Genomic DNA, 19,723 nt, shown 5'->3' on the forward strand with positions numbered 1-19,723 from the left:
TGCAAGGGCTTCCATAACGGTTCTGACAATGTTTTGGCGTCGGTTATTTCCAATTGGCCAATCATGGTTATTGTGGCCCACCCGGCATCCCCTGAAAAATTCTTTAAAGGTAGCCCAACCGAAATTAGTATGCAACCAAACTCATCATTGGATATAACAACCAGACTGCAAACAAGCACAGAAAGACTCGACAATTTCACTTTACCGCCGCCACCTAGCCGCCGCCCGAGGTGCTTTTTGCAGCCAGCGGCTTTCTTTAATTTTGAACTCGTACTCTTGTTTTTTTTTTTTTCTTCTTTCTTATCCCATCGGTAGTTACCTTGCTCACAAATTCCTCCCCAATAGGTCCGAACAATCATGATGGAAATCATCTCAATTTCCCTCCTCACCCACCTGGACCACCAAAACGTGATTGATTACCACCTGGTTCACTGGTATACCGCCCTGCGTGGGGCGATAAGTGACCCATCCCGGTTGGCCTCGAATCGCATGGACTCATCCATCTCGAATGGAACCTGCAAAGGCATGGATCGTGCACAGCTGTTGCCCCCATACCCGTTGATCGGTGTAGGTACTTTTTAGTTCTTTCTCCGCGAGCCGGCAGCGTTTCAAGGCTCCTGGTTAAAACCATCACACCATAACACTGTTGAAAAGGGCCGGGCACAAGGCGAGGCTAGCGATAAGTCAACACACTACATAGCCGGCGACGCCGTGTTGCGACGCGCCAGGCGATGTTAGTGATGAGCTAAAACAAAGTGATTTGACGCGCGTTTCTTTGCATCTTCTGTGTCTAGGAGAGTTACCTCCGTCTGTCTCCCTTTTTTTTTTTTTTTTTTTTTTTTTTTTTTTTTTTTTTTTTTTTTTGAAGGAGGTAGACTATACCGTTAGACGCCTGTATGCTTTCAGCAGCAGCGCAAGTTTGCTTGCGAGATAAGGTAATTTGCTGGGCTTGCATATTGGTCCACGGAAATTGAACATAATAATCCCCCACCCACTCAAAGTTGCTTCAATCATACCTTACTTTGCATATTTTTGGAGATTGGATATTGGCAATACTGTCAGCTTTCATCTTTGACACCTGTGTCTGTATTTTAAGTTTTAAACTCAAGAACCCCCAAACTCACCGTGATGGACACTGGAGAGACAGACCAACAAGCTTACAAAATTGACTTTGGCAATCAGTGTCTGATTCATCAACCCCCTTTCTGGTGGGGCAGCCAACCCAATGAAGTCAGTCAAGCCACCCCTTACCAAATCGGATCTTGCCGCCCTGGCAAGGCTGATATTATTGGATGCATTGCTCAGAAACTGTGGCCCAAACACATTTCATACTTAATTTTGGTCCCGTGATGATTTGTTTGCGCAGCAACAACCAGCCAAGTGCGTGCTTTGACTATGAATTCCAGCCTTACACATTCCGGTTAAGCATCTATCTACCTTAGTTGGTAAATTACGCAAGTAGGCAAGGCAGGCATCAAAAACCCCACATCGCGAGTGAGCGTATGTATGCCTGGACGCATGTATCGATATGTTGTGAGCACCATCTAGACCGATCTAATTCTAGAACTAGATTAGCTCTCACCATTCTCCAGCCATTGCGCCACAGCCTTTTGTCACCTCTGAGCTGCGGGTCTTTGAGCAAGTGGATTGTGATCACCTTATTTCGGCGGGTCATTTGCATCACATTATAAAAAGTGATGATCACCAGCCTTGGTTGTGATGCTAGAATGAATATGTACCTACCTAAGGTAGTTTGATAGGTAGGCAAGGTAGGTAGGCAGGCGAATGACGATTTTTGGTTGCTGATCTTTGCAAATATCCACCCAACGGGGCACGTTTGCGAGTATGGAGAAGCTTTAGTACCAGCTCTAGTTTGTGGAAGCTTCTTGGGCATCAAGGGCATGTATTATGCTTCTTCGGTTTTTTGGTGGTGGTTTTTTTTTTCATTTGATATGACTATGTTTAGCGCTCGCATAAATTTGGCCATTGTTTCTTGCAGCGTTTCTGTTCAGTTATTCAATTTCAACGATGTTGTTCGTTTGCGGAGTTGACAAAGGGCGGACGGGACGTTGGGCAATTTCAATTTTTGCCCCACTTAAACTCGGCTCTGGAGTGGCAGGTGCGGTTCAGTGGCTTTTGGCTTTTGGGTGACGCAGTAAGTAATTACCTAGTTACATGGCACGTGCGTGGCAGTTGGGATTCAATATCGCAACAAACACAACACCATCAACGTGCTTGAGGTCCCCATAATCAAAGGTCGGAGTCGTCAATTAAACGCACAAACGGTATCTGACTTTCGACTCACAGCCGATAGCTTGATTCATCATCTTGGGGACCCAGCGGGAGCCGTGGTAGGCTTCACCCTGCACGGGAAAGACTGGCGTCTCAATTCGATCCCTTGACTGCCTCGTGCCCCATCGTGTCGACACGCAGTCGGAGGGCATTGCTTTGGATATAAAGAGGCTCGAATCTGCGAGGCCAGCCAGCCCGCCGAGTGAAAGAAAAAGAACTTGATCCAGTGACAGCCTTAATATCCAGACCTGTTCCAGATGGCGTCGTCCCAAGGCCCCGTTTCGTCCACGGGGGCAAAACTGGGTGCCAAAACATCCAAGGCCATGCCGAGGGTACCAACAAAGTCGTATACTGAGATGCTGTTCGAATTCAGTGATGGCAAAGGCTACGATATTGGCTCCATCCAGGCAGCGGAGAACAACACAAAAATTACACTTGACCCGGAGTACCAGATGAGGTGGGAGATCACGCTTGGTGCCGCTATCAAGCAACAATGCGGAAGTATTACAGACAGTATGTAGAATCTTCTGTACACATATCAGTCGAGTAACTATGCAGCTGATTTCCTGACGTGTCTATGCTATGCCTAGGAACACACTACATTGCCCGCATTCCCAAGGGCTTTACGCTGATCTTCGATCCGAGTAAGTGACTGATCTAATCGTATCTGCAACTTTCGCTTGTTCCAAATACATAACTAACCATGATTGGTCATTCTTGATAGAGAAAGGGGAACGCCATGTTGTCGGACACCCAGGCGGCATGGGGAGGGACTTTTGGTATCATAATGTCGGAGAATTCGCACCTCATGCACTCTGGCTTGCAGCACCTGCGCCCTACGACCGCTCAAAATGCTCGTGCGAGCCGTGTAAGAAGATGCTGGGGAAACCAAAAGCCAAGGAGTCCAAGAAGCCGGCACCAAAACGCAAGCAGCCCGCCGCTACTACCCCCAACAATACCGCCTCCCGCCCATCAGCAACTACTACAACCATCCCTACTACGACTCCAGCCGCGGCAACTGCTGCCAATGCCGTCAGTGCCGCAAGTGCTGCCGCCGCAGCGACCGCTACAGCTGCTCCTGCTGCTGTTGCTGTTGCTGTTGCTCCCCAGGTATCAGCAGCCCCCGCCGAAAAGCCTGTTGCTGCGGTACCAGCCAAACCTCCAGTCAAGCCAGCCCCCAAGCCAGTCGTCGCCAGGCCACCAACTCCTCCCCCACCCGTGGACGACCATTCAATTTACCGGGCCGGGGAAGTTGTTTGGTATGGCACCCAGACGGGCATCTGGCGCATTGGGCTCATTCTGTCGCGCGCACGCGAGACCACTGAGACAGACACGTGGGTCGTCGCGCCTTTAGGCCATAAGATACTCAATCAAGAAAGCAGCGTCAAACCGGCGGCACAGATGCGACCTTTCCACGCCTTCAGCCTGCCGGGTATCGACATCCCGGAACTGCAGGAGAGTGCGTTTGCCGAGATTGACTGGCCTGACTTTGTCCACCGGTACGCGGGCAACAACGCCCACAAGCAGCAGCTGGTGGGCCTGGAGGCTTCCAAGATGGCGGCTAGGGATGTCAACGTCTCCTTCTCCACTTTCAACAGACTTGGGGCCATCACTCCCGATGGCCGACGTGGATCATATGGTGGCATATTCCGTAAGACTCTTCTAACAACTTCGCTGTCATGGATGCACGCAGATTCATGAGCTTTTACTAATATCACTGTTATCGTAGTTGGTCCGGAAATGATACGTGTGGGTGATGCTGTCAGGGTTACACGTCTCATCGGAGAGCAGGATGGAAGCCCGGATATTATGGAGATCAAGCATATTGTGGACGACGAAGACTGTCTGCAACCCAAGTTTCACGGAGACGTCTGGCGTTCGCAAATCGTTCCACTCGAGGCGCCAGAGCAGAGCTGCCAGCCGCAAGGCGTCGACCTCGTGCGCCAGATCCAGATCACGAACGAGGTCCTGCCACACCAGGGTGGACGTTTGGACTGGTTTCTGATAGAGACGGACGCCGAAAGGGTTGAAGCTGACGTACGTGGCCGATTTTATGTCACTTTCGACTTGCTCCCGGACGTTAAAGCTAGCTTGATGGAAGGCAACCCATTCGACGACGGCACTCAGCGCGTCAATGCGCGGCTGAGGCCTGACAAGCCTTTCTACATTGGTCGCAAGGAGAACAGAAGGGCCACGTTTGGGGACTCGGCGTCCCTCGACATGCTGGACCTTGGGCCTAATGTAGTGGAGGGCTAGGGGAATTTATTATTTAGCGCTTTCTGGGATTGACTATCGGTCCTTGCCAAAAGTTAGAAAACAACCACCTCACAAGGGCGGTTTCATTGAGCCGCACGTGGCGAATTCACCAACTATCTAGAACGCCCCATTCTGTGAGAAACCTGAGTTTATGTGCTCGGGGGAGAAACATAGCCAATGAGATTTCTAAGCAAGCTACGCGTATATCAGCACTTGCAATACACAGCCATCTTTTTGGATATACCTTGGTTCCTGCTCGACCTATTTAGAGAGACTGTTCGATCAGATATGTGTGCTTGTCAGGTGGGAAACTAATGCTACCTAGTGCTAGTCTAGTATTGATCACGCAACACAATAGGAATTCTCGTTATAGCGCCTGGGCCTTCTGGGTTATACATCAAAAAGTACAAACCTGTCTGCACTTGGCACCAAAAGGAAAGCGGATAACACAGTGGCACAAAGGTGTCTGCTCTTACTTCTCCTAAACGCAACCATGGAAGCACATGGGGGAAACCCCCCCAACGGTCCTTTGTTCTCATGCCATTCTTACTTCTTCTTTTTTCTTTTTCTTTTCTTGGCCTACACAAAGGCTGGCGTCGCTCAAGGCGGTCGACACATTTAACCCACCAACCGGGAACGTAGTATCGGGCAGTCCCACGAACTATAATCGGAACAGGTCGGGCCCGTCCAACGGCGTTGCGGTCTTTTATAGTTTTACAGTTCAATAAAGAGAAAACGATGGAGGGGAAAGTAGGGGTGTGTGCACTAGGAAACTAAGAGAGCAAAGTAAAATAATCATCAAAATTAATGATAAAGAGAGAGTGTGAGAAAGAGAAAAAAAAAAAGAAATACGCCGGAAGACAATCGAGCCAGTCGTCGCGCTAGCCTAGACAGCTTTCTAGTCACAATAACCGGACAGCCTTTACGCGCACGGAGTATTATATTGCAAAGTTGTACTAAGGCGTTTCCGGTTGGTAGGAAGCCACCACATGGTCTGGTGTGGCAGCAAGGGCGGGGTAAGTTAAAGAAGGGCGAAGGGATGGAGGAAAAAGTAGGGTTGGTTACTGCATACAATAGGTTACCATAAAAGTCGGGAATAGGTTAAATGAAGAAACAATTACAAAAAGACCAATCAATGTTGTGGTACGAAGTGATCAACAACCCGTCAGAGTGGCCTGACTTTCCCACCCTCAAAGTCCTGAATTGGTTGTCATACTCGCATGTCCTACACACCACACCACTTGCTGTCTTCCCCCTTTTCTAACCACCCTTCTCCTTTCCAACTGCCGTTCGTGGCTCAGTCATCCAGCTCCGTGGTGCTGGGTTCGGGAATATGCGCGTATGCGGCGTAGCAGAAAGAAAAGAAAGAAAATGTTCTAGCGACCACCTCTTCAACTGAAACCAGATATTGTATGTATGGAGTAGACTCTGACTTTTCTCTTATCTTTTTTTTTTCTTCCATTTTCTTTTTGCTCTCCTTCCCCCTCCCTTTACTAGAAATAGCGACGCTCCATTGGACGCCAGGTTGGGAAAATCCGCACAAATCACGAACCGCTAAAACTAGTTCCCTGTCAAGCCCCCCAAACGGAGCTAACGCACGTTCAGCTATCGCACGGCGGCGTTTTGTTTTGCAATAGCGTGCTCGAGGCTGCGCGCAAGCCCCTGCCAGTTGGGCTTGCGTCGGATACCCGACGTCCGAGAGTCCTCGTGGCAGTTTGAGTCTGAATCATAATTTTTTCGATACCGGAACTGCACATAATTTGGGTCGACCCAAGGAGCTGGGTCCTAACCATGACATCAATTGACCGGACAACAATGCTGACAGGGAGTCGAAAAAATGATGATAGGATAGAGTTTCACCAATCGACGGTCGAAAAGTGCTAAAGTCTGTTCGTGATAATTGTTTTGGAGGGAGCGTCGTAATTGGACAGAACACTTGTCCCTGGCATCGGGGGAAGAAAAAAAAGCGAACACACGCAAATGCATCGAGACAGTAGCAACATGTATACAAGGATTGCCAAAAAGAAGAAAAAAATGCCATGAAGGATGTGGACAGAGTGACTGATAATGAAGAAAAAATGAATAACAAACAAAGTTAACAAAGAGATCGCTTCTTTTCCGTCGCAAAATGCGTATACAAGGCTGGGTATATATATGTACAAAATAAAAACAAAATGAAGAAAAAACCATCCTGTCGCTTTTAAAATCAAGTATCGAGACGAACGGACTCCAGCTTGGCTGTGATGCTCCTGACAATAGCGGGGTCTGGCTCGGGTTCGACCTTCTGCGGCTTGAGTCGTGGACAATCGTCGCACTTTTTGTGCGAGCATTTGCTGCATTCGTCGCCTGTCTGGGGAGATGCCGGAAACCGTGTATGGCAACAGTGACATTCGTAGTAGGGAATCGAATTGGGCCCGAAGACATCCCCGGGGTAGCCGTAGGGGTATTTGTCTTTTTTAGGTCTGGATGGTCTAATGTTAGCAAGCAGTCCGATGAGGCGTCTCATGAAAGCCGATAGGAAAAGAAAGGATATGTAACAAAAGGACTTACGGGTCACGGGGACAATCAGTGCACCGGACGTGATTACAGTGGGAGCATTCCCTAGATCCTCCAGTGAAGAGCGTGCCGCATTCATGGCAGTGTCGTCGCACCCGCTGTCGGGGTTTCTTGTGTACCAGCTCCTGACCACCCGTTTTACTCGGCTTCTTCAGCACAACGGTAGGTCCGCGCTTGGGGTCACACGCCAATAGATTGTAATCGGGAACAATGGGCGCCTTTTCACGCTGCTCCTTGATTATCGCAGCGCGCCTCACCCTGCTGGCGGCGAGCTCATCCTCGGTGCGGAACGGGGGATAGCGAGTGCACTCTGTGCACCACGTGTGCTTGCAGGCAGGACACTCCTTGGCGGCCCCGAAGCTGGATTGACACATATGACATTGCCTGCGGACTCGCATGCGTATGGGCTTGTCGATGCGCAACGCATATCCCTCAGCCAGGTCCCGAGCAGATGGCTGGATCGATACCCCAAAACGCTCTCCCAACTTCCGCGCGCGCTCCTCGTGGATCTGCAAACGGGGGATCTTGACCGAGCCCGGTAACTCCTTAGGCTTTGGCTTAATCTGTTTTGGCGTAGCTGTAGTTTCGAGGGCCGTTTGAGCGGGTGCACTAATCCCAGACCTCGTCAGTACATGTCACTCCTTTGTCGAATAACCATGGTCTCTAACGACAAGAGAGTCGTTCGGTCGTACCTAGTGGTAGGCTGAATAGGCACAGTGGATGATGCCAGGGTCGTTGACTGTCCGGGGGCACCAACAGCTGCAGACCTTTGATGCTTATCCTTCCGCAGTACAGTTTTCATCCTGGATAACATCTTGCCAAACCCTGTCTTCCCTTTCTCCCGGGCCGCAGGTGAGCCCGACTGCGCTTGTGCGCTCATGACCGCGGGTGATAGAATGTCGTTCTGGGATCAATTCGAATCTGTTTAAGATAGTAGCGATCCCTAGTCGCAGTTTGAGGGGCAGACTCTTTTTGCCAAGTCGATGACCTAATTCCGAGCCAGTCCAAACAACCAAACAGCCAAACAGCCAAACAAACAATATTCTGGATTTTCTGCCCTGTATGGATGTAATTTTTCGAAGCCGGAAGTCGGTTGTGGAGGCGATGGTGCGATCTTTTTAAACAGATGGTGGATGGATTGCAGTTGGCTGGCTGGCGTGGCTTTGGCCTGTGGGTGATGTCGGCTAAGGTATGTTTGGTGAAATGCGAATCCAGGTAAGAAGCGCCGAGCACAGACAGATAGATGAGTGATAATCGCGGGAAGAAATGCCAGACGTTTTACCGTGTTTGGCACGGACTCTAAGCAGCGGTTATTTCGAGGCTTGTTGACGACGATTTAGTGTTGATCGGTGGAAGTCTTAATCGACGAGGACAAATTTCCTCTCAAAAGAAGAAGATTCCTACGGGATGAGGGGGACGGGGTAAGGTTAGGAACCTCCTCCGGGGCGACTCGGGTTGGCAAAGGTCAACGACACGGAAAAAGTGTGGGGCCGACCCTTTCGATTTTGTAGATGAAGCAAGGTTTTGAGTTGGATTGAGTTTGGTACCAATCAAGGTAGGGAGGGTATATACGGTGCCGTGGACAGAGAATAAGAATAATAATAATAATAACTATTATTTTTTTCGGCCCCAAAAAGAAGGACAGGAAAGGTCAAGTCGCAAGTGTCAATCAGGAAAGAACACGAAAAAAGGTGACGGCAGGGTGGAACGTTTATCGGACGGGCAGGCGGTCCCTTCGAGTCTCTACTGTACAAAATATCGAGCGAGTTGCTAGGCGAGAAAAGTCTGGAAATGGCGGCACGCTAGCTTGGTCTGCCATGCGGGCTGGACGCAAGGCGACTGCTGAAGGGGTCTGTCAATATAAAGCGAGGGGTGGCTTTCTTGTGCAGAGCTTTACTGAAGTTGGAATGGTTTTCACAGTCCAGAAGGCCCCAGCTCACTGTGCGTGCAACAATCGTCCCATCTCACCGGGCTCCAACCCACTGGGGTGGATGGACTCCCTTCCCGTACCCCTAACCTTGGGTTCCTTGGGTCAGGGATTATCGTGGTCCGGTCCCAAAGTGTCGGCACACTTGATTAATATTAGTACAGTATTAGTGGCACTTGCTTCTGGTCTTAGGTCCGTGGTGTGTAAGCAAAGAAAGAACTCAGCCGCGCAAAGAACGGAGGAAGGGTCACAAAAGAAAAGCAAAACAACACTTCCCAGAAGACAAAAAAAGAAGAAGAAGAAAAACATGCTTGCAGAAAACACACCAAGACATACATTCGAGGCTCGTGCGAATGAACGCTTGCCACCTCTTTTTCCCCCCAAAACACCTGCAGAATGAGGCAATAGATGCGGCCAGAAATAATGGTGGATGCGTGAAAGATGAACAAGGTTACACTCGGTGCCGCCCAGTCCATTGGCGCCAGACAGTTCCAGTGCTTCCGTACAGCAGAATCTGGATCGCATCCTGCAATCAATCATGGCCCTTGATTGATCCCAACCAAACATGTCCAGTCTGAGAGGCTTGGCAGGCAAAAGAGGGGCATATCTTCCAGCTCCCAAAAAAGCCGATGGGCCCGGTCATTTGGGTGCACCAGAACCAAACCCTGAACAAGATTCAAGAGCAGATAGGAACCCCATTTATTGCGGGACATGCTGACAATTAGGGTAGGTGGGAAGAATATTTTGTCCCCCTGCCAATTACTAGGTCGAGTAAAATTTCCCCTTTAGCCATAGCCTTTTTCAAGTTTGAGCGTTACGTCAATGGAGCCCAGGGTTAAAATGCACTTTTCCCTTTCCGGTTTTTTTCTGCATTTGTGCATAATGGCTTGTGTGGTATTGTGTACTATGTATGGAACTCCAGGGCCTTTCTACACCGAGGAACAGTGCACGGTTATACCACCGAGTTTTACCCGACAACACGGTTCGGTACTTGGTACAGAAAACGGCTCAACTCACATCACGGTTGCAGCTGCCAGCCCTTCACCCTTCGCAGCCGTCGCATAGATAGGTACCTAGTGTAGACTTTTGACGGGAAGCTTAAAATTTTGCTCTGTAGATCGGGTTCATATCTGCATAAGTACCTACCTACGACGTACAAAGTGCCTAGCAATGGAGCTAAACGTACCTTACGCATGTAATTTTTTGTTAGGAACGTTTTTGTGCTTTGGCTGGTGGAGTCGCGATTGTATACGTCTACTATCTTACGCATCCAGATACGTACCTACCTTAGGTGTCTATCTAGGTAGGTACGTTAGCATACCCTGCCTTGCCTGCTTATCTCGGGCAAGTATGGTGGTATCAAGCAATTGACCTCGCTTCCTTGTTCAGGGTGCCAGGTGTTTACTACTGAGTACGAAGTACGAACTAAACGCCGCGTCAAAGTGTCTTTTCTTTTTCTGCGTACCTCACCCAATGCCTTGGGGTTTTTTTTTGTTTTTTTTTTTACAAGATCGTCTGAAGAAAACATGGAAACCTAAATTAAGAATCCAATCACACAGTGCCATCTGAACCATCACACTCCACATTGTTGAAATACTACGTACAGTAATTGTTGCAACGATTGCTAAGGGTTTTGCGGATCTCCTGTTCTTGGGACGAGTTGCGAATTGTACAGTACACTCAACGTAGAAGAGCAAGGTGGGGGGGGGGGGGGGGGGGTAGGCAAGTTTTACTTGTTGCGGAGGAAACACCCCGCAGATGCTCACCTGTTTTATCGATTCCCGAGTCACCTCAGATCCGCAATCCGGGCCGTTTGCACCCATCCCATCTCATCCCATCATCAACATCATACGAATGGTGTCCCGAAGGTGGGGGGACAAAAAAAACAGAGCCTAGAAAACATGGCTCATTGTCTACTGGCTTTGACGCCTATATAACATGGAAATCTTGTACAGTTTGTGGTAATTATAATTGTAGAATATCTGTTATGTATCATGTAGAAAGCTATACCTAATGATAAGTGCAAGATCAGTTACCTTACCTAGGTAGGTAAGGTACCTAGATATCAGCCTACCTAGTGTGGTTTTGAAGTTGATGATTTATTGCGAGTGTGGTTTGCAGTCTCTGTTTTTGTTGACCTCCACCTGCCGATACACCTTGGATGGATTGTTGTTGGGTGTTTTCTTGCAACTTCTGGAGTTCGATGTAGGCCTTGTCATGGACGATGGTTTCAGATACTTGAGCTGTCTCGAATGCATCTCTCTGTCCATGTGTAGTAATAAAAAAAAAAAAAAAAAAAAAAAAAAACTTTCCAAGTACCTGAGCGGATAACAACCGGCCTTATTAGCCGAGCTTGAAGAAAATAGTGCCCACCTTAAGGTAGGTATGTATAAGTATCGATTCCTTCCGAAATCGATTTTCTAGGTGGCAAGCTATGGTGGGGCAGTTTGACGAACAAATCTTAAGAGGCATTTCTCAACGTCCAAATAACACACGCCTAGGTATTTGACTGCTCGCACAACACAACGGAACATATTAGTAACAGCTTGGATAGGTACTTTGAAAACATAATAACACAGGTAGTTAGGTAGCTAGCTAGTTAGGTACCAATAAATAGGAGATTAAATATACATACATAACTGGCAAGTAATAGTAACCAATTGCGAGGGCGCCGGCTATTTCTCGGGAATTAGACTACCTAGGTAGGTATGGTACCTCGCCTACCCCCCCATGGTCGTTTGTTCCTGCGACGCGAAATTACTGCAATTCGTCCTAAAATTTGCTCACAACACGTCACAGCTCGTGTGTGTGCAACGTTCCTCTCGACCACAACTACAACCACAACGTCTCTTACTCAAGGAGACTCAAAGAGTCAGTTTAAGAACCAGAGCTCACAAAAGCACTCAAAAAACGCTGCGCATTTACTTGTTCGACATACCTTATTGTCCCAAGCATAATCACAAAAGGACTGTGCCGTCTTTCGCCGCACAGTCAAAAACCCATTCGACACATCCCACTTTAGAGCCATCACTTTATGCAGCAAGAGCCTCTCACGAATCCAACACACGATATCACTTCTCTCACCCCCAGTGCTTCGGAACATTCTTTTCAAGATGGCTTCCCTCGCGGCCCAGATGGCATCCGTAGCCTTGGAGCTTCGTCTGCCTCACCCCGCGGCGCCTCGTGCGGCAGCTCAGGCCTGCACCATGCCGGAGTCCTCGACACCGAGCAGCTCGATCAGCAGTTGCGCCGACTGAGCGGACATAAAGATGACGATTCTGGGCGGCGCCCGACGCCTCCTATAGCTGGTCAACGGGTACTTGAGTACGAGAACGCTTTAACCCCTTCGCAATCGAAACATTCGTCTGGGTTTAAGATCTCGAACCGGACAAGTTCGCCGTCGACAGGAATACAACTGATGGATCTTCCAAATGGTGCGCAACCCTTTGAGTCACTATGATATCTTTGCCTCTCTGCAAACTGTACTAAACATTTTCCCCCCCTGTACTGACGGCTCTGTGTTTACTGCAGAGACCTTGACCCATATCTTGTCGCACCTACACCCTGACTCACATGCGGCCGTTGCGCTGGTCTCGAAGCGTCTTTACAGCCTGGTGACTACGCCTCATGCTTGGCAGATGGCTTTTATGCGACATTTCCCTGGCCAGAAAGTTGCCCAGGCGTCGTCCGCAACCATCACCGGGCAGGACAAGGAGCTGGATGACTCAGATAGAATTCGTTCCGAATATCGTCAGTTCACCCGCCTGACAGCATTTGCCTCTTGGAGAAGCGAGTATCTTCTCCGCACACGTCTACTACGAAGTGCAGCGAGAGGGAAACCAGGCGCAGTGGCCGGAGGTATTGGTTCTTCGATTCGAACAGGCCCCCAGAAACGCGCTAGCCCTGTCCTGACATACAACTCGAAGCTTCCTTGGGTGGTCTCGAACATCCATGCTGTATTCTCTTCAAGTGCCAAGAAGCCCCCGAAAGTTATCCACGGATCTGCAGATCTCTGTGTTGGAACCCTAGGCGACCCTACTACTGGCAAAATCGAGAGGTGGGGCCTGGACGACCACTTTTCATTCTCACAGCTCGACGAAGTCTTCCCGAACCTCGAACCCTATGGCGTCGATGCCGGCCCTGCCGCCAGTCTCAATGTCATAGACGTTAGCGTACCCTACGGGATTGTTGGTGGGGAGGGCTTCCCTGGCGGACGGCCTTATTTCCGCCCCGTTGGGGAACCCAACGGCCGCTACCTAGCAACTCGGCCCGACGCTTCAGTCTTGTTTATTCCCGACGACGTTCCCAAGATCCCAGACATGTTAGAGGGTGTATGCTCTGTTTGGGTAGCCAAGTCTGCCGCAGTACCCTATACGACGAGTTCCATGATTGGAATCATGACTGGGTCTACACTCGGCGTTGTGACATCTTACTCTCTTGGCTACGATTCATCCGGCCCTCGTTACAGCAAGGGTGACATGACATGTCGATGGGTCCTCAGTCCGGGTGTGCCTATTATCGGCCTGAAAATCGACGAGAACTATAGTCCAAAGCGTAAGGCGCTGAGACGTGTCTGGGCTGTTGCGTTGAACGCCCTGGGCGAGGTTTATTACCTCGTGGATACTCCGACGCCACCCATCGTTAGACCAACGGTGGAAGAGAGCTTTGTAGTCGCTTGGCAGGCGGGACGAACAGTTGCCTGGGAACTGGTTGAAGTCACCAGACGGACCGCAAGATCGGACGAACTAAGCATGGACGAGGTGATGGGTGCATATTCACCACGTACATCGTCGACACAAATGTCCCTTTCCAAAGCCCAGCTTGCTGCAGAATGTCGGGAGATCGAGACGTTTTTCCGAAAGACGCCGTCCGATATCAAGAAGGTCTGTGAGGGATGGGACATGCGTCGCAAGATTGAGGTGGATTTTGGTGGTGATGACGGTGGCTATGCTGGAGAGTCCGTGGTTGTCGTCACCCGCGGCTTAGAACCTGACCAGCCTGCGAAGCTCATGAGGTTCACCCGTAAATTGGCACCGGTCCCACGGGGATCGGCTTCCACCCCTGAAGGTCTCCCATCTAACCCCCAAGTCACCCCATCGAAACCGCACTTATCCATCTTTGGTAACCCTATCCACCTGGAAGCGCCCGAGACCACCTCTAGCGATAGTGTCTTTTCATTGAGCGGCATTGAAGCCGGCGCTTCTTCGGCTGCTGGTATGGAAGATTGGTTTGCCACGCCTCTCTTCCTGGACACCAAGGGTCAGAATGGTATCGAAATCACATCAGTTGCTCTTGACAGCTCGATTCACGCTCAGACTACACTTTTTGAGGATTCCTGGAAGGCTGGTGTCTCTGGTGGCGTTGTCACATCTACTTCTGGTGATGGTGGGTCTCAAAACAAAAGTAATGCTGGCGAACTACCTGGAAGGCGCGCCAGGATGATGGCCGCAGGGACCAGCTCAGGTGCCGTAATGGTATGGAATGTGCGCGAAACGACAAGTGACGTTGTGCCATTGGTCAGGTACATCCAGACAGAGTCTCCCGAGGTCTCAAGCGTTGCGCTCTCGTCGCTATACCTCGTCCATGGAGGTAGTGACGGACTTGCGCAAGCTTGGGACATCCTGGCCTCGAGTATGGAGCCCATCCGCACACTCAACTCGAGAGCCTCGGGTCGGTTGCCTAGGGCAATCTTGAACGCCAACCCTATGCTTCGAGATGCGAATCACACTGCAGTGGGAGCCATCTACCTTGATCCAGACCCGGCGGTTCCAAGGGGCATACTGGCTTTTGGTACTTTCTTGCGTTACTGGACTTACAGTTCAGAAGGCGTTCAAAGTTCGGGCCGGAAGCGCAGGTCGCGTCACCACGCTGACGGGCATCTTGCCAGCCGTCGCACCGGGGCCACTGTCATGGACTATATTGCGCATGAGGCCGCAGAGCTCCGGCGTGAGCAAGCTCACCGCGCCCGTGAGGAGGCGCGCCTTCGCAGTCGCTTTGGGGTTGGGCTGGGTGACCTCACCGAGGAAGAAGCAATCCGATATGCTCAAATGATATCCGAAGAATCATTCCAGTTGGATGAGGACCTTCGACGGTTCGGCACGAGCGACGAGACCGGATCTCTGTCTCAGTCTTCGTCACCGTCTGCAGAAGATGCGGACACTGAGATGGGCGGAGCAATTTCGGTTGACAGCAGTCAAGCTGGCCACACCACAGGCACATTGACCCCTGAGGCAACGTCATCAATGCAGTCTATGTTGGCGTATCGTCAGAGTCAGACAGAGGACCATGACCCTGATTATGAGCGTCAGATACAGCAAGCAATGCGGCTTTCTTTGCTCGAGGCAGGAATTAATGAGGAGGGAATGTCGCCTCGTGGCAGCAGCTCGGGCGAGTACGAATTCCAGATCAAGTACAAGCCGGGGAAGAAGGAAAGAGGGACCACCTCGAGAAGACCCTCCTCAATCTCGCCGTCCGCCAGCCAAGTACGCAAACCTGCTTTCGTTCAGCCTGCTTCCGCTTCTAGCAACCATCTCCTTGGTGGCAGCGGCGATTTTGACGAAGATTTGCAGTTGGCTCTTCGATTGAGCCTCCAGGACGCAGCAGAGACTTCTGCTGAATCTCAAGGCCATCAAGCATGGTTGGAAAGCCCTAACTGCAAGGAAGACGAGTTTCCGGCGCTGGAACCTAAGGGCAAAGGGAAGCGCAACGCAGCTTAGCCGATCTCAAGTTTGATACGACCTGGGCTTGGATGGTATGTCCTCGCCAGTGTTGCTGCGGGCGAGTTGAAGGTGCTTTTTTTCATTTTTCATTTTTTTTTTTTATCACACCACTTTTTTTTTTTTCCCCCTCTGATGTTGTTCTAAATCTTGCCTTCTTATCGTTCGATTTTAATCTTCATTTCATTGCCTGTCTAATAGATTTCTGTTTATTATGGAATCTTCGGATGGAGGGGGACATCTGTTACAATCGGCGAATACGCTTTACTGTGGAGGAATGTCACTTTAAAACTGCAAACTTCGGAATACCCGATAGATTAATGATTTGTTACTTTTAATGCTTTTTAAATGCTGTCGTGACTTGAACATGGTAAAATAACCAGTAACTGGGAATAACCTCATGATAATTGTTTCATACTGGACAGTGTTTGCGGTTGGTAGGTATGCAAGCCGGAGGGAATCTGAGTGATTATCCACTGCAAGTGATATAGATACATGGAAGACATTGATGTCGAGTTTCTCAGATACAAAGTTCGTATTTTTCATGATATTCATTATCTGTAAACACAATTCAGTGCATAGGTTCAAAAAATCAAGGCCATTCCTTTGTCCGAGGCATCGTTGCAAACATGCCTTTCGCCCCCTTCCTTCCTTCGTTTTCGCTGCCCATTAGACCCTAAACGGCTTTTTTTTTTCTTTGCTTTTTTTTCCCCCGGGGTCTCCAAAAGTCTTTCTCCCGCCATGAACCCCCCCAATTATAAACAAAAATTAGAGATTTTAGTAAAGATATTATACAATAAAAGAGAGTGGGGAAAAAGCAGCAGCAATGTTTCATGTCGCTGCATTGTCTACAGAACCCAAACCAAAACGCCAGATGCAATGCTGAATAAGGAAATGCTGAAGAGCACTCCGGACGGCCTCAGGCCCGCAGCTGCATCCTCCTCGCCTTTGCTGTCACCGCCGCCACTGCTGCGGCTGCCCGTCGTGGTAGCAGACGCCACGCCCACGGCGGTGGCGCCGGGGGTGATGGTGACTGCAGTCGGGGTCTCGCCGAGCGGGTAGGCCAAGGTCATGGTCGAGACGGCGACGCCTGTAGGGCCGAGCGTGATGGTCTGCTCGCCCATGACGACCGTCGTCTGGGGAGCGCCGGGCCCGACGGTGTAGGTGGAGCCGGCAATGATGACGACGCTGGGCGAGACCTGGGTGATGGTAGCGCCGCCGACGACCTCGTACTGCGTCTCCGACTCCCGGGCCGACGCGCCGCCCAGGACCTTGTTGCGGATTGTGATGCCCGACGGTCCGACCGTGACTTCGTCGCCCTGGATGTTCATCTTGGTGATGGGCGTCGATGGCCCGTAGGTTATGGTTGTGCCGCGTAGCACCAGCACCGACGTGCCGATGGCGGTGACGACCTCGCCGCCCGCAACCACGACTTCCGTGTGGCGTGGCGAGCTGACGAGACGGGTGGTCCCGGTAGGGCCCGTAACTTCAACGCCGCCAGCGCCAATGGCCACGGTCTGGTCCTGGACAACCTTGGTCGTGGGCGGCCCATCGAGCGAGAAGCTAGTACCATCGACAACTGCGACGCCAGAGCTGATTACGACCGGGGCGCCACCGACGACGGTCGTTATGGGTGTTGTTGGCGCCGGCGTGGCACTTGCTGTCGGCCTGGTGAGGGTGGTACCGGCGCCGATCACGCGTGTTGGCTCGATGGTGAACAACTGCCCGCCGACCTGCGCGACCTGTGTCCTAAGCGCCGGGTTATCCGTATAAACCTGGTCGTTCAGCGTCACAGCGCCTGGACGGAGAGATACAGTGATGGGCACTGCAGGAACACTACCGCCACCACCACCACCACCACCACCACCACTACCACTACCACTACCACTGCCAAGTTTGCTTCCCCCTGGGCCGGTGGTTGTCGGAGCAGCATCAACACCACCCGCAGTTACCTTGTCTCTATACTTTGTGCCGCCGTCCCTGTCGGCACCGCCGTAGTCGGGCATCGACGACGTGGGAAACACAACAGCAGGGTTTTTGTCGGTGACCAGAACCGTCGTGGTTCCCTTCGCCTTGTTAGATGTAGAAGGCGCAGGGCGACCGGTGACAACGTCGTAAACGGTTGTCGTCGAAAACTCGCACGTGCGATATTCGGTCTCGGTGTCGGTACCATTGCATCGGGACAAGGTATAGCGTACTGCCTGAGTGGTTGCTTGGGGCGACTGTACACAGGAGGGCTTAGGCGTGATGAGTGGCGGGAAAGGTGCCGTATATTCGTCTGGATCCCCAGTCCAAGTGATGGTAGTCGAGTAAATTATAGAGTATGATGTCGTGGGCTTCTCCAGGTCTGAAGCTTGACAATAGCTGATGCCACCACCAGGTGTACCGGTGGGCGCAGCCGTTGTGGTCGTAGTCGGCATGATTGTCACCCAGTCTCCAAATGAGATGGTTGGGATAGTTAATGAAGGTAACGTCACACCTGGAAGCGAGACATCGACGGGAAGCTCGGTTGGAAGCGTCCAAATATCTGTGGTAGAGCTGATCGTTCTGGAAAAGTTCATGGATGTGGTTACGGTGCTGTTGGCTAGGTTCGGCTTTGACGGTAGCGCTGGTGGCTTCTTTACGTTGCCTGCCGCAGCCTGAACAGACGTTGTAGCTGGTGGTGCTACAATCCCAACACTCAGAGTCGAGGTGACGTCCGGTCCCGAACTGACTGTCTTGATGACTATAGCCGCTCCAGGAGGAGCAGGACCTGTTTGAGCAGCAGATACGGTGGGCTGGGCAAATAATATCGTCTCCGTTGTTAACGATGTCGACGACGTGGAAGGCGGGTAAGCCGTTGACGCCGCAGATACAAACGACATCGATACGACAGCATTGCCTGACGCTACTGATGACAGCACAAACACTGCTCCTTCCGATGGCGTTGCGGACGGTGAAATCACATCCTCGCTAAAAGGTGTACCATTGCTAGAAGCGGCATCGTCTGCCGAACTTTCCCCTCCTGAACCGTTTAACCTCCGGTCAATGCGACCTGATCGTGACTCTACAATGAGTGCAAAGTTAGTATAATGTCTCTTGAGATGACGCAGAGTCAAGGCGAGATGCAATATTCTAGTTACCTCCACGAAAAACGCCAAACATGCAACTTGACACAGCTGCCAACGACAGCAGTGTCAGACGAGTTGCAACCATGATTGATTTCCAGCTTCCTCAGTTCATATGGATTATAGCGAGCGTGATATCAGGGACCTGTACTGGACGAGGCCGGAAGCCCAAGTCTTTGTCTTGTCACAAAAGATACCTCCACCCCCAAAAAAAAAAATTATCAAATAAAACAAAAGTGACAACGGCAACGCCAAAGAAAACAATAGCCAAACAACGCTTTCTTGATAGCTCTCACCGCCCTGAAAAAGCAATTGAGGCTATGCTGTGGATGTCAACCCAATCCGGAACAGGTTACCGGTGCGAAAAGTCAAGGCGCTTTGGTCATTGCTCGACTGGATGCGTCTTGAGACAGAGAGAGAGAGGGCCAGCAGGAAGGTACCAAGTCGTGGGCAATCAAACGAGTGTGATAGAGCGCGGCATGCAGGCAGGAGGATGCAGGGCAAACGAGAAACACAGGCGAACGAACAGGCCTACCTAGATGGAGGATAGACTGACTGATCTTGGGACATGATACGGAGGAGGGGTAAATATTCCAGCCGCAGCCCGGAAAGTCCAGTCCAATCCATTGACGAACGACGGGGAGCCACGGCAGCAGAATCTGGCGAGAGGGCGGAACATGGTAAATTTCCGAATTCTCCATGCAATAATTCATTATCGCCTGTTCCTTCATGGTCTAGATGGTCCCGTTTCCCGATGGGATGGTGGGCAGCCACCCGCCAAGCACACTGTGCACGCCAGCTTGTCAGCTCGTATCTTGGCGACCGCAAGCTGCACTTGTAATGCAACATTGCAAGCTTGATTGGGCTGG

At 50.8% G+C, this 19,723-nt stretch overlaps 4 protein-coding genes across 4 annotated transcripts; 2 read left to right on the top strand and 2 right to left on the bottom strand.

The window, feature by feature from the left end:
* Positions 1-2,231: 2,231 nt before the first annotated feature.
* On the top strand, positions 2,232-5,470 carry PgNI_03743 (uncharacterized protein). The gene is made up of 4 exons (XM_031123796.1): positions 2,232-2,805; positions 2,883-2,936; positions 3,017-3,943; positions 4,022-5,470. The coding sequence occupies exons 1-4, from the start codon at positions 2,550-2,552 to the stop codon at positions 4,546-4,548; spliced, it is 1,764 nt and encodes a 587-aa protein (XP_030985424.1). The 5' UTR covers positions 2,232-2,549; the 3' UTR covers positions 4,549-5,470.
* Positions 5,471-5,638: 168 nt separating this feature from the next.
* Positions 5,639-9,251, bottom strand: PgNI_03744 (uncharacterized protein). Its single transcript, XM_031123797.1, has 3 exons — positions 7,797-9,251; positions 7,099-7,713; positions 5,639-7,010 (listed from the first exon to the last, which is right to left on the bottom strand). Exons 1-3 carry the CDS (start codon positions 7,982-7,984, stop codon positions 6,755-6,757), a joined length of 1,059 nt encoding a protein of 352 aa, XP_030985421.1. The 5' UTR covers positions 7,985-9,251; the 3' UTR covers positions 5,639-6,754.
* A 2,510-nt stretch (positions 9,252-11,761) lies between these two features.
* On the top strand, positions 11,762-15,747 carry PgNI_03745 (uncharacterized protein; the record flags this gene model as incomplete). The annotated part of the gene is made up of 3 exons (XM_031123798.1): positions 11,762-11,767; positions 12,054-12,465; positions 12,563-15,747. 3 exons carry the CDS (start codon positions 11,762-11,764, stop codon positions 15,745-15,747), a joined length of 3,603 nt encoding a protein of 1,200 aa, XP_030985420.1.
* A 518-nt stretch (positions 15,748-16,265) lies between these two features.
* On the bottom strand, positions 16,266-19,689 carry PgNI_03746 (uncharacterized protein). Its single transcript, XM_031123799.1, has 2 exons — positions 18,870-19,689; positions 16,266-18,793 (listed from the first exon to the last, which is right to left on the bottom strand). Exons 1-2 carry the CDS (start codon positions 18,940-18,942, stop codon positions 16,596-16,598), a joined length of 2,271 nt encoding a protein of 756 aa, XP_030985423.1. The 5' UTR covers positions 18,943-19,689; the 3' UTR covers positions 16,266-16,595.
* Positions 19,690-19,723: the final 34 nt, after the last annotated feature.

This window comes from Pyricularia grisea, assembly GCF_004355905.1.
Source record: "Pyricularia grisea strain NI907 chromosome Unknown Pyricularia_grisea_NI907_Scaffold_2, whole genome shotgun sequence".
NCBI classification, from domain to species: Eukaryota; Fungi; Ascomycota; class Sordariomycetes; order Magnaporthales; family Pyriculariaceae; genus Pyricularia; species Pyricularia grisea.